Source organism: Astatotilapia calliptera, chromosome 6, assembly GCF_964374335.1.
Source record: "Astatotilapia calliptera chromosome 6, fAstCal68.1, whole genome shotgun sequence".
NCBI lineage: Eukaryota > Metazoa > Chordata > Actinopteri > Cichliformes > Cichlidae > Astatotilapia > Astatotilapia calliptera.
In genome coordinates, this window is record NC_137427.1 from 25,586,579 (window position 1) to 25,603,140 (window position 16,562).

Here is a 16,562-nt window from a genome sequence, read left to right on the forward strand (position 1 = left end):
CTGTTTTCTATAAACAGCCCTATGATAGACAGTGTAGCACACATTTTGTGAATTTGGCATCATCTTGTGGCTAATATTGGAAAATGCAATATCTGATTATCTGATTAGCTTCCAGCTACTACCTGCAGTTGGGATTTTCTTGTCTGAGTTATTTCAGTTAGTTTTTTTTTTTTATTTGTTTTTATTTCAAAGTTATGTTTTCAGTTTAGTTTCCTTTAGTTTCAAGTGAAGGGTTTTTTGTTTTTTTTTAGATTATCTTTACTTTCATATTTTTATTAGAATGAAATTTCATCAAATTGAGAAAATTTCAAACTAAAGATCTTTTCTATATATTTGATCTCATTTTATTATTAAGTCCAGTAAGTTTTTATTGCACTTAACTGAAATTTCGTGTCTGGTTCAAATTTTAGACTGTGTAGTTGTGAAGTTGTCTGCGCAGTCATGACCACTGCGGGCAGTAGATGGCGCTGTAGCAGCACTAGAAACTATCATGCTGTGTTCAAAGACATCACGATATTAATCCTTAGTGATAAATTCAACCCAAGTTTCGAGGTGTGTCATGGACTGTTAATTGTTTTAACTTCTTAGTTGAACATTTAGAAACAATGTTTAAGTCTTGGTTAGAAAGAAGAGCCTGTCTTGTGTCACCTGGGAGACTTGTGTAGCTGTGTGCGTGGCATAGACGGTATAGTTGTATAGACAGTGAACGCATCACAGCCAGCCTGTTGTCAGGCGAACCGCCGCTAACCTTACCACCCGCCTGCGGCTAAGTTAGACTGTATCCTGGGTCTGGCATCGCTTTCCCTACGACTGGAGAGTAAGACGAGCATCACCACTCTCTCACGGTAAATATTGCCCAACGCATCAGCTACTCGTACGAAACTTAAAGTAGGTTAGCGTGGTGTTGCTAGCTACCAGTCAGACGAATGACAATGACAACCTGTTGTCTGAACCGGGTCATTTGGGGGAATTTAGAAGCCGGTATGCTCCTTTACGTAATTAATATCAAAAGTGGCTCACTACCACTTCGCTAGCATCAACATGCACCGCTTTCAAAAGCCCCATTAAACTCCCAGAGTGCCTGTAAATAAACTGAATGACCACGTATGTCCGAACTTAGCATTAGCATCAGTGCTAGCCATTGTTTTGGCTGTAGGAGCGTGGGCTCTTCTCTCATACCCACTCGGCGCTTTTATTGTTGGATGTTAATTCGCATTTAGCGATGACCCACGATTAACTAATCATGTCTTGCACTGAGCAATAGATTACTCTGCTTGTAGCAGAGTACTTCCTCAGTGGCTTCAAAAACGTGGTCACTGTCACTGTGACAGACGGCAGTGAAGTGCATCTGCAACATGAGTCCAACTCAGGAAGCAAAATCCATCAAATCCAAAGTTCAATATAAGTTAGAGGTGTTGGAATAACTTATTTGCCTGTAATATTCACGGGCATTTATTCACTGTGTCATAAAAGTGTTGGTTAAATTGTGTATTTTAGCACTAACATATATCAATTGAACACAATATACTCCATGTCCATAAAAACAACAACAACAACAACAAACATATTAATAATAATAAAGATTAGACTTAAAAATGTTCTTTTTCATAAAGGTTATATTTAGGGCTGGATCAGCTATCACTGACGTATTCCTTAGTGATGCTGCAACAGGCCCAGACTGCTGTAGGACCTCATGTGATAAACTCAGCACTTCTTCTTCACTCACCTCTTTTCACTCCCCAAATTTTTATATAGTGCTTGTCCTTAAATTTGTGTGTTCTCTCTCCCATAGTGTACCTTTTGTCCTGTCTCCCTCAGACTGTCACAAAAGTGTTTGCTCATAGTTGCTTGATTGCTCCAATACTGTAGGGCCTTATCTTACAGTACCTTGAGCCAAACGTTATCGCTATGTAAATAAATCAGAATCGAAGTAATAATCTGCTCATGTATGCGGAAGGGAGGACAAAAATAAGAAGCTGTTCTCAGTTTGATGCCGTTTAGTGCTTCAGAATAAGACTGGATCGTGTTGTAAAAAGTGCCCTCTTTCATTGAAAACAAAACAAAAAAACTGCATTAGATTAGCTTCTGCTTAATGAGCTGTAACCACACCAATGCACTAATAATTTAGCTTCTTAGTTTATTTTTTCATTTATACTTTACGAATACAGACATGTTTCCTGCATCTTTCGGCTTTTCCTTTTAGTAGATGCCTTTGTCACACCCAACCCTCTGCATGTTCTCCTTCGCTACTTCATGAATCTACTCTGTGGCATTCCTGTTTTCTTGTTCCCGGGCAGCTCCATCTTTAACATAATTTTTCCCTCCTCTGCATATGTCCAAACCATCTCAGGCTTGCCTGTCTATCTCTGTCTCCAAACCGCTAAAACTCAGATGTACTGATGTGCTCATTGCTAATCTGGTCCATTCTGGTCACTCCCAATGAAAACCTTAACATCTTCAGCTCTGCCTTCTATCTTTTAATTATCGCCACTAAACCGTACATCATCGCAGGACTCACTGCATATTGTGAACCTTCCCTTTCACTCTTACTAATAAAAGCTATTTGAATTCTGAAATGTGATTATCTAAGTAAAACTTCATCACAGGGTTTGTTCTTGTACAAGGTGGTGGTTTTAATATAATGAAAGCTGTACTTCCTCCACCTCTGTTAACTTACACTCCAGAATAGTTTTGTGGTCCTCGGGTCTTCAGGATATTTCTCGCACCGTAGTAATCTGTGAACCTTAACCTGTTTATGTCCTAGAACATGTTTGGATATATCTGGGAGTATGTCTACACATCCTTCCTGAGATACTGGTTGAAATGGCTCATCAGACAAGTAACGGGGACATGTGAGCTGCAGAGAATATGCTCTGGACACAAGCCAGGGGCAGCAAGGACTACAAAAGCAGGTGCGTTAAATCACCCCAAATCTGCTCTACGTCTGCATCCTAGTACACATTTTCTCTGCAGTGTTAATGTGCTTCTTGTGTCCTCCTGCAGAGTACTCTCTTCAGTCATCAAAGAACAAGGTAAGGACCTTCTACCACTGTTGGCTTTTCTTTCGGGCTTACCTTCACAGGGCTCTCAAAATTTCAAAATCCCTGGTAGCCCTTCGGGCAGGGACTCTTCAGTTTTTGGTAGCCAAAAATAAATGTAAGTAGCCCGAATAAAAAAGAGAGCAATTTTTTTGATTGATGTTTTGTTTCCTGTTTTGTTTCCTTTACAATATTATACATTAAAGTATAATATTGTAAAGGAAACAAAACATTAATCAAAAAATTGTTGAAAAACAAATTACAACATTGTATAAAAATTACAATCATCAACTCAAATACTTGGTTCTAATTGAACAGAAATTTCTATGAACTTGTAAGAACTGTGTAGGACATGAATCAGTCTGTGTCAGATCCTGAATTTGAAATTTCCGCTGAAGTCACGGGTAAGAGACAGTGGAACCAAGATCTAGGCCATTTGCTTTTTGAAGTTTGCAAAGACTGCTAAATTTTGCCAGTGGTAGTTCACTCTTTGCAACATAGTACGCTGTTCTAAACAGATTTTTCAGGTTTATTTTTAGTATGTTATTTGCAATTGGTGTTTGTTCTGGGAAAGATATTGCAGACTGAGCAATAATGCATTTCTTGCATTTCTCATGGGTTCTAATGGGGGCCTTTCTTAAAATGACTGGTCCCAGTAACAAAGGCGCTTGTCGACTCAGAAATCGAGAGAAAACCAACAACACACCCGGCAGAACATTATGTTATTTACACGGGTGCACATAAGTGGTCCGCATGTGCGCATTCGCTGTCAAAATAAAAGACTCGCACCAGATAAGAAGTTGCAACGCGCGTTTGCGTATCTGATTGAGGAATCACTCATCTTTGGAAAAGAGAGTTTATTACAGAGAAATGGCTCTTTCCAAAATAAAAGCTATACTATACGCTTCTTCTGGGCTATATTCTCAGCAGCATATTGTAGCGGGTCAGGGCTGTTCGGGGTTCTGTTTGTACAGTTATGTTTTGTTTATGTTGCCATAGTGACGGGTGACGCCCTCTCGCTGCGACGGTGTGTCCTTCCGGGGTCAGAGGGCGCCCTGTGTGTTGTTGTTGTTGTTGTTGCTGTTGCTGTGCGGTTGCCGCGCTGAGCAGTTAGCTAGCGGCAGTGTTCTTCTGCAGATGTCAATAAACGGCTGTGCTCCCTGGCTAGCTCACGGGAAGCAAGACCAAACGACACCTCCGTCTCCTCGTTGTCTGAGCTCGCCACATTGGTGTCAGAAGTGGGATGATGGTGGCACCCCATGTTCTGACCCGAGTGACTTGGTGCGCCAAAAGAAGGCACCTGGACTTTTGCAAAGTGAAAGCAAAAAACAAGCGCAAATTCAAACGCGATTTCAATATGTCACATATTGACAGTGGCTCACCGATGCCAATGACATAATTACCCAGCTACATTTCCGAAAGAATGCAAAAGCATTGACATATATTTTTTCCTTCCTATGATAGCCCGACAGGCAGGGCTGAGATAGATTTTGGTAGCCCGACTGGAAAAATCGCTAGCCCCGGGACGTCGGGCTAGCGATTTTGCGAGCCCTGTGTTACAGGTATGGCCCTTTAAGGATGAAGCCTGATGGGAAATGTATTCGGGATGTGTGTAGCGGGACTGCCTGGTGTATGTGTGAAGAGAGAGAGCGGAGAAGGGGAAAAAGTAACGGTTAGCTACAGAAGAGACGAAAAGAAAATAAATAAAAGGAATATAATAACTCCCTCGACAGCCAGAGTTGTGTAGGCGATGCTCGCTGTGAGTAAACTGTTTCAGCCACTGTACGCGGTGTTCGTGCCTTAGAGAAGAAATAAAGTTCGGTGAAGCAGTTTCCTATGCCTCCTTCTATCTTTTTGCTAGCGGAGTTGACCTGTATAGTAAGCTGTTGCCGGCTACGAGTCAGTTACGGAACCTTCAAGTAACTGCCAGAGGTTTCCTTACTACGGTTCGGGGCCGCGGATCTGGCGCGGTAACACCTGTATCTGATTGAGGAAACACTCATCTTTGGAAAAGAGAGTTTATTACAGAGAAATGGCTCTTTCCAAAATAAAAGCTATACTATACGCTTCTTCTGGGCTATATTCTCAGCAGCATATTGTAGCGGGCCAGGGCTGTTCGGGGTTCTGTTTGTACAGTTATGTTTTGTTTATGTTGCCATAGTGACGGGTGACGCCCTCTCGCTGCGACGGTGTGTCCTTCCGGGGTCAGAGGGCGCCCTGTGTGTTGTTGTTGTTGTTGTTGTTGCTGTTGCTGTGCGGTTGCCGCGCTGAGCAGTTAGCTAGCGGCAGTGTTCTTCTGCAGATGTCAATAAACGGCTGTGCTCCCTGGCTAGCTCACGGGAAGCAAGACCAAACGACACCTCCGTCTCCTCGTTGTCTGAGCTCGCCACATTGGTGTCAGAAGTGGGATGATGATGGCACCCCATGTTCTGACCCGAGTGACTTGGTGCGCCAAAAGAAGGCACCTGGACTTTTGCAAAGTGAAAGCAAAAAACAAGCGCAAATTCAAACGCGATTTCAATATGTCACATATTGACAGTGGCTCACCGATGCCAATGACATAATTACCCAGCTACATTTCCGAAAGAATGCAAAAGCATTGACATATATTTTTTCCTTCCTATGATAGCCCGACGGGCAGGGCTGAGATAGATTTTGGTAGCCCGACTGGAAAAATCGCTAGCCCCGGGACGTCGGGCTAGCGATTTTGCGAGCCCTGCTTCAGTAGTTCTGAGCTAATTGTTTTATATTGTTAAAAGATAAACGGTGGGTCTGCACAAACATTAATTGGCAGTGATCCTGATAATCTGTTCAGCTCCTCTGATTTCCTGTTGCAGCTCTTTAATGCTGGGGGTGTGTTTGTCTGATTTTGTTTTTATGTGGCTGAAATCAAATATCGTTGATGATCTTTGTATCAGATGTGCATTTTTTTACAACATTTAGTTTAAATTTAGTTGTTAGTAGTTATTTGATATAGGCCATAATGGAAAAAAAGTTAATATATTAGGTGCCGATGTACAAACCAGGACAAAGAAAATCCAAGTGCTGTCAGCCAAAAGGCAAACAACAGTTTAAATACATTTTGCAAGACAGTAATTGCTCTTTTTTATTTTTAAAAGACTCACATTCTTAAAAGCTAAAGCAGAAATAGCTTTTATAGGCGTGCGTGTGTGTTTTTTAGGACTCTTTTCCAGTTTACGTTTCAGCACTGTCATAAATAAAATCTGTTATCTCATCACTTTTAGCACTGTCAGGCCAGTAAAAGATGTTAAGTGTCAAACATTTGAAAAAATATTGAGTATTTGGAGACTAAGAATGTGTAGATATGTGTAATAAACTCCTCAGGACTGGAGCATTGTGGATTTTCAAGTAATCTGAAAGCTTTCCAAGCCCACAGATGTGGAAAGGAATCACACTTTCCTTCACTATTGACCTCTTTATCTTTTATTGCGCAGTATATCCCCTGAGTTTAATCATTGCTTTATCTTTCACTACCCTAGCCAAGTTTAGGTGAACTGATTACACATGTCATGCTTGTGTATATGGCTTTGTAAGCATTTTCAGATCAATAGTCTGTCCAGGTGCAAGAAGAGATTAGCTGTGTCATCTTTTTGACTTTGAAAAAACAGTCATTTTCACTGTGGTTGTAAATGACCTAAAAGCATTTGCGCCAGATTTCTGTCTGGTAGCTCTCTGTGTTATAACTTTAGCATGCGCTCTTCCTCTGCAGGTTTTAAGAGGAGCGTTGGAAACCACTAAGGATAGCTTAGAGCAATGCGTGGATCAAATTATGAAAGTGAAGAACATCAAACCTGCAAAAGATCCCAAGTAAGGTTACTTTGCCTGTCAGCTGCAATTCTTTGATGTAAGAGTGATTTTTGAATGTGATTGAATTGATCTTCCGTTGCAGGTTCAAAGAGAGCCTCCACATCTGCCTGCTGCAGATAACAGGATATAGCAGCTTGTATATATCTGTAGAAGACTTGAGAAAGGAAGTCTTCAGCTCAGACAACCCTGAACACGAGGCCATGCTTTTGAAGGTATGGATTCCTGCTCCTAGAGCAATAGCAGTGAAGCTGTGTCCATATGCACAGGCTTTCTGCTAAGATGAGACTTGAACCAAGATTTGGAAACTAAGGAAAAATATGTTTTATTATTATTTCTGCACATTACTAAAAGTAGCATTTAGGATTTTTTTTTTTAAACATCGATTGACATAGTAAAGATAATACCACAGTCTAACATCACATCAGCATAGAAACACTGTAAGTTGTTGGATGGGAGTCTAAAATGCTGGCACAAGGTCATATTAGGAATCGTTGTACTTCCAAGTTATTGTAGTGGACGGATTTGATCGTGTGTGTGTGTGTGTTTAGCTTTGGGACCTTTTGATGCCAACAGTCAAGCTGGAGTCCAGGATAACCAAACAGTGGGGAGACATTGGATTCCAAGGGGAGGACCCCAAGACTGACTTCAGAGGGATGGGCCTGCTGGGGCTGATCAACCTCGTGTGAGTACAGTACCAGTGTAAAGGCCTTCAAACATCGAGTTCATTGCAAAAAAAACAACAACACGAAATTCTGAATTTTTGGGGGATGTGAACTTTTCGTGTATCATTTATGTACACACCAAAAAAAAAAAAAAAAAAAAAAAGATATATATATATATATATATATATATATATATATATATATATATATATATATATATATATATATATATATATATATATATATATATATATATATATATATATGAGACAATATAAATAAAATATACGAAGGGAATAAATAGGAATAAAAAATAAAAATACAAGTGAATTGCACATTTCAAGTATTGAGGTCTATTGCACTGTTGACTATTTACAAAAGTATTGCATAAGGTATTGCACAGTGAGGTGAAGAGGCACTACAGCTTAGTTGTTCCCCCCTCCTTTGTCCTCCTGTTTCCCCTCCCTCTCCCCTCCAGAGAGGAGTTAAACAGTCTGATGGCGTGTGGGACAAAGGAGTTTTTAAGTCTGTTAGTTCTTGTCTTTGGGAGAAGCAACCTGTCACTGAACAGACTCTTCTGGTTGTTAATGGCCGTGTGCAGAGGATGTCTGGCATTGTCCATAATGTCCATCAGTTTCTTTAATGTCCTTTTCTCTGCCACTGTCACCAGAGTGTCCAGCTTCATGCCGACCACAGAGCTAGCCCTCCTGATCAGTTTCTCCAGCCTGGATGAGTCCTTCTTTGCTGTGCTGCTCCCCCAGCACACCACAGCATAGAAAAGTACTCCAGCAACCACCGACTGGTAAAACATCCTCAGGAGCTTCCTGCAGATGTTAAAAGACCTCAGCCTCCTGAGGAAGTACAGTCGGCTTTGGGCTTTTTATACAGGTGCTCTGTGTTGCATGACCAGTCCAGTTTATTGTCCACCCACAGCCCGAGGTACTTGTACTTGTTGACCACCTCCACCTCCTCCCCCTCTATCTGAACCGGCAGTGGACCTGCTCTAGACCTCCCGAAGTCCACAACCAGTTCCTTAGTCTTTGAGGTGTTGAGTTGCAGGTGGTTTGTGTGACTCCATGCGACAAAGTTCCTCACCAGACTTCTGTACTCCTCTTCCTGATCATCCCAGATACACCCCATGATGGCTGTGTCGTCTGCAAACTTCTGAATGTGGCATAATTCAGAGTTGTAGCAGAAGTCAGAGGTGTACAGGGTGAAGAGAAGAGGGGACAGCACAGTTCCCTGTGGTGCTCCTGTGCTGCTGACCACTGTGTCAGACGTGATGTCCTTCAGCCTGACGTACTGTGGTCTGTCGGTGAGGTAGTCGGAGATCCAAGCCACCAGGCAGGGGTCCACCTCCATCCTGTTCAGTTTTTCCTGAAGCATACAGGGCCGGATGGTATTAAAGGCACTGGAAAAGTCAAGAAACAGTATCCTGACCGTGCCTTTTCCCCCATCCAGGTGTGAGTGGGCTCTGTGTAGGAGGTACAGGATGGCATCCTCCACTCCGACACCCGCCTTGTACGCAAACTGTAGTGGGTCCTGGGCATGTTGTACCTGTGGTCGGAGGAGGTTGAGGAAGAGCCGCTCTAGAGTCTTCATAAGATGTGACGTCAGTGCCACCGGTCGGAAGTCATTCAGCTCATTGGGCCGGTTCCTTTTGGGGACCGGGACGATGCAGGATGTCTTCCATAGGGCGGGCACTCTCCCCAGTCGCAGACTGAGGTTGAAGACTCGTTGTAGCGGCTCCCCAAGTTCAGCAGCACACGCCTTAAGCATCCTAGGACACACCTTGTCTGGGCCTGCTGCCTTTCTGGGGCGAAGCTTCCTTTACTCGTTTTACTTAGAATCATCATCCTTCTATAAGGTCCACTTCTGGTTTTGGCCTCGCTTTATGTTGAAGAACTCTGTCATAGTTGAATCAAGAACTGCAACCTGCCCACTTTCTGAGACCACAAAGTTCTCAGAAAGGTTTTCACAGTTTATGCTCTTTTCCCAAGAAGACACTATTGGTCAGCACAAAACATGTGTACTTTTTTTTTTTTTTTTTTGGCCCAACCACTCTCTCTTTGATCAGTGTGTCCACAGCACACTAAAGTCCTGGTCTTTGCCTCTGTACCTATTGGCAAAGTCTAATCTGTGACGTTTGTTTTTTGGACAGTAAACAGAACGCCTGCTATGCAGGTCATATTTGTGCAATCTGTCTGATTATAGATGCATGAACTTTGACACACATCAGCTCTTATAGGTTTTGTAATGAAATTTGAGGATTCTTGGAAACATTTTTTCCCCCATCAGGTGCTTTTTGGCTGAATTTGCTGAATGTTTATATTTGGTAGGCTCTAATGATTAAACCGATCCACACACAAGAAGCGACAACGGTACTTATCCTAAGATTATATTCCACTCAAGTTTTGATGAGAAATACTTTTAATTACCTTACACAGATTATGAAAGGTGGTTGTAGATACAGCTCAAAGGGTACGTATAAGGTACACTGTTCCACTCCAAATGCATGGCTCAGTGTAACCCAACAGATAATTTTTAGGGTACAACAATAATTACTCACAAAACCTCACCAAGTAAGGTAGATGGGAGCCCCGGCAGAAACAAACACAAGAAGGAGAGGGCTTTGAACCAACAAGATTCAGGCTTCACCTATAAAATAATATTTGAAACAAAGACTGAAAAGAAGGACTGTCAGTAACTCCCAACTCAGCGAAAAATAATTAAACAGTGCTAGAGATAGCGACTAAAGACAGAAGTGGTGCTGATGGAGTAGAGGTGGCTGTTTCACCACTTCTGACTTTAAATGCATGCAGGTTGGCTTCTACAGCCAGTCAGCTGTAGGAAGGGTATAAAAGAAAAGAAGAGAACGTTAATGAGGATTATAAAAAGAAACACTGTCATAACACCTCCTCCTCCAAGTATTGAATAATGAGCCAGCAGAACCAGTATTCAACAGGACAAAGAGAGCGTGACAGCATGTCAGACAGGCTTGACTTTGAGGCTGAAGGACTTTAAAGGCAACCCCCAACACGTCAGTCGCTCGTTTCACTTGTTCTTTCGACTGATGAGGACGAGGACACAAAATGACAAGCGATGTGTCAGATTATTAAAGCAGCACCAGTCAAACACACATTGACTTTATTTTTAAAATCTGTAGGTCAGAATGATGTGACCTCAACATGTTTAATCATGCAGACTCTGTTTGACGTCATGTTTATTGGTTAACAAGAGACCGTAAATAAACTCTTAATTTGTTTGGCTCTTTGCAGTTTTTTCAGTGAAAACTACACAGCGGAGGCTCGGCAGGTGCTGTCTCATGCAAACCATCCTAAACTAGGGTAAGAGACCTTCGATTCATATACCTTCCACTGGTGTTTTGTGTCGCATGATGTAGACTTTATTCATTTTTTGAAATTACGTTTTCCATATGCACAGTATGTCATTTCTACAGTGCACTTTATACTTTTTTGTTTTTTAAAGGTATTCCTATGCAATAGTTGGGATCAACTTGACAGAGATGGCTTACAGCCTGCTAAAGAGTGGCGCTTTGAAACCACATTTCTACAACGCAGTGCAGGGCACGCCTGAGCTGCAGCACTTTCATCAGCTGTACTGTGAGTAGTCGAATCACACTGCTGTTTGTTCTGTGCGTCTGATTATACACTCACCGGTGGCTTCATTAGGTGCAGTCTCAAGATTGCTAATCTTGGGTTGGACCCCTCTCTGGCTTCACAGCTGCTGTAATTCTTCATGGCAATGAAGTGCTGGAAACATTTCTTAGATTTTGGCCCATATTGACATGATGGCGTCACACAGTTGTTGCAGATTTGTTGAAAATACGTCCATGATGCCAGTGTGACTGTGATAGTGACTGTGGATTTTTGTACAGTGACCTCAATGTCATGTGTAAGAAGCCACTTTGAGATGGTCTGAGCTTTGTGTCATAATGTGTTATCTGCTGGAAGCAGCCATCAGTAGATGGGAACACTGTGATCATAATGGGGTGGACATGGTCAGGAATAATACTCAAGTAGGTTGTGGTGTTTGGATGATGCCCAGCTGGTACAAAGGAGCCAAGAAAATGTGCCAAGGAAATATGACACCACCAGCAGCAGCCTGAGGTGGGATCCAAACGTTCATGGTATTTATGCCAAGTTCTGAATGTTGCAGCAGAAATCGAGACTCATCAGATCAGGCGACATTTTCCAATCTTCTTCTGTTGTCCAATTTTGGTGACCCCTGAATATTTCCTCCCTTTTAAACTCAAAGATGGTTGTGTGGAAAAATCCCAGCAGATCAGCAGTTTCTGAAACAGACCAGTCCATCTGGCACTGCTATCCAGTTCACATTTAAAGTCACTTAAAAAGTCACTTAAGTCACAATTTGAACTTCAGTAGGCCACTTGGAGCATGTCTACATGCCTAATTGAGTTGCTGCCATGTGATCAGCCAATTAAATATGCAGTAATGAGCAGTTGAACAGGTGTATTTAAGGAAGTTGCCTGGTGAGTGTATACAAACAAAAACATTTTCTGATAGAAGGTAAATTTTTCAAAAATGTGTGTCTTTCCTCCTTACAGGCTATCTGGCGTATGAATTCGATAAGTTCTGGGTGGCAGAAGAACCCGAGAGCATCATGCAGTTCAACCAATACAGAGAAAAATTCCATAACATAGTCAAGACACACCTACAGGACCCTGATGTGTGTCTCACATTGACTGTCAGCTCCAAGAACTAAAAGCGTTTTTCACGATGTTACGATTGGTAGAAGGAGAAGCAGGAAAGTTCCTCGTAAACGTAGCTGAGCATTAAAACCCTAAACGCAGACTGAATACTGTTCGGCCCCTCCAGACAAGATCCAGACCAATAAATCCTCTTGTGTTTGGTTTTGTGGTTCATTCATAACACACATATCATTGTTGTAATGATATTTAAAGTTTCTCAAACTGAGCACAAATCCAACGCCCTGTACCTCAAAAACAACCATTCCAGAGGGCTTTCGATCACAAAGAGGACTGTAGAGAAAGTAACGGATCCGTCGTTTTGTGAGGCTTTAAGCACTTTGAGTGAGCAAGCAGCCAAATTGTTATATTTAAAGACAGGAAAGGACAGAAGTCCTGCTCAGGAATGTGAAGTTTATGTTAAGAGATAATGGCTAAAACTTGACGTGAGGAGTGATTTCCACTTTATTTTTCCTCTTGTGGTGCTGTCAGCTTAAAAGTCTTGCATGATTTAACGTGTCCCCACTGATGTCATTGATCTGTACTGTAAAATGTACTGTTAGTGATGTGGTACTCTAAACTATACTAAGCTCCTGTTTTCATAACGTTGTGTATCTTTAGACTGATGCTGAATTTTTATGACCTGATCTTTTTATGCCGTGGGTTTGCATTTGAGGAATGTATGTAACGACTCGCATCTCACTCACTCCAAGTTAGTAAATGCAGATTTGTTTTGAAATGTGCTTCATGTCCATGTGTTTAAAAGGCAAAAACAAACCACAACAGTTTGTGTAAAACAAGTCTAGTAAATTCAGGACCTGCATAAACACATCCTTTTATGCTTTATTATGGGTACCAGTCATTCAGTGTAAAGGCACACTGCTTTAAGCTAGCTAACATATAAAACTGACAGGTTTAGTCATACAGGGCTCAGTGCAAACTTGGCATGTTTCTGTAATATTCCCATCCATGACATCTGGAATGGGCTCACTGTGGCAAATTATAAATATAAAAGGAGACGGCTGTGTCTCCTCATGCACATAAAGTCAATACTTTTTCAGGAGGCGATCCTTTTTCAACAAAGGATTTCCGCCTTTCTCACCACAGGACAGTGGATTTGTTAAATAAGGTTAACACAAGAAATTATTGTTACTAGGGTTTCCTCATTCAGGTGCCAGTCCGGTTGTGGTTCAGGTATTACAGTCAAACTTTGAGGAATCTCAATTAACCACTTCGATCCTCTGCTTTGTGACCATCATGGCTCTTTTGATTTGTTCGAAGGAGACGAACATCACGATGTTCCACGATCCCAACCTCAGGAATGAGGGCACGAATCTACAAAATGGAAAAAGTGAAGAGTGAAAAAATGAAATTGTGTGTCATGCAATGCTGCAATTTGTTTTTGGATTGATACCGATACCAAGGCCAGTATTGCCGATACCAATACTTTTAACTTATAATGTCAGGTTATTTAGAGGAGAGCATAATCATGATTTATGAGATGAATCATCAATTTTTAATGACCACTGCATTACTTTACTCAATAATGAGTTAACACACCTCTCATTTCACCATTTTTTTTTAAAAGGCGCTATAGAGTAGAAGGATCAGTCAACACAAAAACACTCAGACATTTTTCACATTGTATGCCTGAAGAATATTTTTCCTTTTATCCCGATTTAATTCAGTGGGCTCCAAACTGAACGTGAAGGATATAAAAGTATCGATACTATCGATATTTGGATCTCTTGAAGAGTTTGTCGTGGGCGGCGCAGGTGAAGAGGCTTACCCTTTGTAGAATGCTGTTGGCCCCTCTTTAGTTAACATGGTCCAGGCACAGTTAACGGCGCTCTTATACTGGCCCGGTGGTGAGTTCATGTATCTCGTCTTTACCACGTCTACTGGGGAGGCGATCACTGTGGTAACGAAGCCGGCGCCAAACGCAGACACAAAGTGGCACGGCAGATTGTCTGAGGACAGAGTTGGGGAAAAGATTACAATACGGTCTTTGTTCTCAGCTGTGCGACACAGAAAAACATGTCAGTGGATTTTGCAATCGTCTGAATGGGGCAATATAAGTTCTAGAGATAAATGCTAATATATTGCTATTGTACTCACTGCACCATAAAGAGAAAATACACCGTGTCCTGTACTGTAGGAGCCTGTTGTGCTGGTATCAGTTAAAAAGGTGAGAGGGTGTGTGGATTTTTTGCCAAATCAGCAGTCTCCCGGGGACTCTGTTTTTGTGAATGTGTGTGTGTGGGTTTGTGTAGCTCAGGCAAACAACCGTGAGCTGACCTCACCTGACAACAGCTTGTGTCTAAGGATGGCCTCCTTTATCAGGTCGTATGTAACCAGCTCTGTGCAGTTTACCAGGGCGTTTCTTGTGATGTTGGGTAATGTTCCTGAGGGAAACGGATACTTTAATCATTACTGATAAAGGATGTTATGGTTTGTCTTTTTTAAATAATGGGCAACACTCAAAGAATGTACCTTTCCAGAGCCCACGCAGGCCCTCGTGTTGGAAGATGTGTCTGTAAGCCTGCATGGTGCTGCTGTAGCGGCGGGCCACTCCGTCCAGATTCATCTGGGCTTGGAATCGAACCTTGACCACATCGGTGGGCTGCGCAAAGGACACCGCCATGGCACCTGTGGTGCAGCCAGCCAGGATACGTACCAGTACACTAGGGTCTGGAGAGAAGGAAAGACTCAGTTATTTTAATAACAGGCTTGAGAACTTCTAATTTTAGTATCAGTTTTAATAAGGAAGATAAGAAACTGATTCAACAACCCAGACTGTGAGAATCCTTTATCGCTTTCAAGAGAGAGATAACACTTTCCCTAAATCTTGTTTAACTTATCAGATTTGAAAAGCCTCTGTTCTGCGTAAATTATCTATTGCATGTTTGTCTGCAAGACATAGCCTTCCTTCACTCTCCCCACTTTTTTATTTTTAAAATGAAGCTTTCCTTCATCTGAATTCCTTATCTAAGGGAATATAAGACCGACTGCATCTATCTGATAAACATCTTTTTGATTTTTGACAGCTGGATATTAAATCTCGAAATCACGGCTGTCACCAGTAAGAACAATTATGAAGGTTTAATTAACTTAACCAAAAAATAAATGAAAAGGCAACAACTTACTGTCTTTGCCACCGGTGTAGAAATTTTTAACGTTGTCATAGAGGCCGATTCTGACGGAGGCAAAGCACAGCTGTCTCTGCAGCCCAGCCACCAGACCATTATACAGAGACTTGGGCCCTTCTGTTCGGATCATGGTGCTGATGGTCCCAAACACCCCTCTGTAGCGGATGTCCCCCACTGCCTTCTTCTCTCCTTGAATCTGGGGTCACACATTGTCCTCAAAGTTAAAACCAGCTTTACAGAGCAGCAGCTTAAGAACAAATGGTTCAGAAAGGTGAAGAAGTTTGACTGAAGGGTGCTGAAGTGGACAAAGTTGACTTCTTCGTCAATGAGGCAAACATCACGCTGTGTCCCACAGTAGGCTACAGCAAAGCAAGACCGGCTAAAGATCATATTGATAGCACAGTTAGTACCTGTAGTCTGACTTTGGCTGTGTCCAGAGGGAATGTGACCATGTCAGCTATACAGGCTGCTGCTCCAGCACTCGCCATCTTCACACCCAAAGGAGGAGGAACGTCTGAGGGTTTAAGTCCTACCATGTTTCCTACTGCTGGGACGACAGGTACGCATCCACGCACAGAAATAACAATTAAAACAACAAACAAAAAAAATCAGTGTAAGATTCTCTTCTAGAAAGCAACCACATAAACATTAACCTCTTGTACAAATCATTTGTCTGTTTAAATGAAAGGTTAATCAATAATCAAAGTGGACTGATGCTCAAGACATGAAACACACTTACGATTATGATCCAAAATTAAAATTTCCTTTTGATCCTCGGGTGGATTTTTTGGTACCGAGCAGGATGCGATTGGTCAGATTAAAATCCACACCGGGCCCCATTCAGCAGGAAGGAAAGACTCATCATTTGCTGTGGTTTTATGTTTTCTGGCTGGCGTTTTTATGACATCCTCGGAGAGGCGTTACTGTGTACTCCTGTACACCTGGGTCAACTCAAAGTCCACAGACTGTCAGAAAGTCAATGTTCAAGTCACCTCACACAGAAAAACAACCATATAACGTCCCCGTTTTTTGGGTGTGTGAAACTGACGATTATTTCCATCCAAATTTCCACAGGTGTCATTAACTGATGACGATCTTTCTAAACGTTATGTTCATGCTTTCAAATATAGTCTGTGGAGTGTGCATTTTCTTTCAT

At 41.9% G+C, this 16,562-nt stretch overlaps 2 protein-coding genes across 3 annotated transcripts; one reads left to right on the forward strand and one right to left on the reverse strand.

Moving 5' to 3' along the window:
* The first annotated feature begins 684 nt into the window (after positions 1-684).
* Positions 685-12,996, forward strand: elmod2 (ELMO/CED-12 domain containing 2). Its single transcript, XM_026171308.2, has 9 exons — positions 685-845; positions 2,765-2,912; positions 3,004-3,032; positions 6,769-6,866; positions 6,949-7,078; positions 7,415-7,548; positions 10,807-10,875; positions 11,018-11,151; positions 12,117-12,996. Exons 2-9 carry the CDS (start codon positions 2,768-2,770, stop codon positions 12,272-12,274), a joined length of 897 nt encoding a protein of 298 aa, XP_026027093.2. The 5' UTR covers positions 685-845; positions 2,765-2,767; the 3' UTR covers positions 12,275-12,996.
* A 62-nt stretch (positions 12,997-13,058) lies between these two features.
* ucp1 (uncoupling protein 1) lies at positions 13,059-16,341 on the reverse strand. 2 transcript variants are annotated; one of them, XM_026171306.2, is made up of 7 exons: positions 16,146-16,341; positions 15,817-15,950; positions 15,404-15,602; positions 14,751-14,948; positions 14,561-14,662; positions 14,047-14,227; positions 13,059-13,592 (listed from the first exon to the last, which is right to left on the reverse strand). In XM_026171306.2, exons 2-7 carry the CDS (start codon positions 15,940-15,942, stop codon positions 13,478-13,480), a joined length of 921 nt encoding a protein of 306 aa, XP_026027091.1. In that variant the 5' UTR covers positions 15,943-15,950; positions 16,146-16,341; the 3' UTR covers positions 13,059-13,477. The 2 variants fall into 2 exon arrangements, with proteins under 2 accessions (XP_026027091.1, XP_026027092.1); XM_026171307.2 differs by having other exon boundaries at positions 15,817-15,953; positions 16,146-16,286.
* Between the last annotated feature and the right edge of the window lie 221 nt (positions 16,342-16,562).

Excerpts from the sequence above, each read along its gene's own strand:
- elmod2 (XM_026171308.2), top strand. The coding sequence starts at position 2,768 with ATGTTTGGATATATCTGGGAGTATGTCTACACATCCTTCCTGAGATAC. Across the intron at positions 3,033-6,768 it reads TTCAGTCATCAAAGAACAAG|GTTTTAAGAGGAGCGTTGGA; the intron begins GTAAGGACCTTC and ends CTTCCTCTGCAG. Across the intron at positions 10,876-11,017 it reads GCAAACCATCCTAAACTAGG|GTATTCCTATGCAATAGTTG; the intron begins GTAAGAGACCTT and ends TGTTTTTTAAAG.
- ucp1 (XM_026171306.2), bottom strand. The coding sequence starts at position 15,942 with ATGGTAGGACTTAAACCCTCAGACGTTCCTCCTCCTTTGGGTGTGAAG. Across the intron at positions 15,603-15,816 it reads CAGCCAAAGTCAGACTACAG|ATTCAAGGAGAGAAGAAGGC; the intron begins GTACTAACTGTG and ends GTGTGACCCCAG. Across the intron at positions 14,228-14,560 it reads TAGACACAAGCTGTTGTCAG|ACAATCTGCCGTGCCACTTT; the intron begins GTGAGGTCAGCT and ends CTCTGTCCTCAG.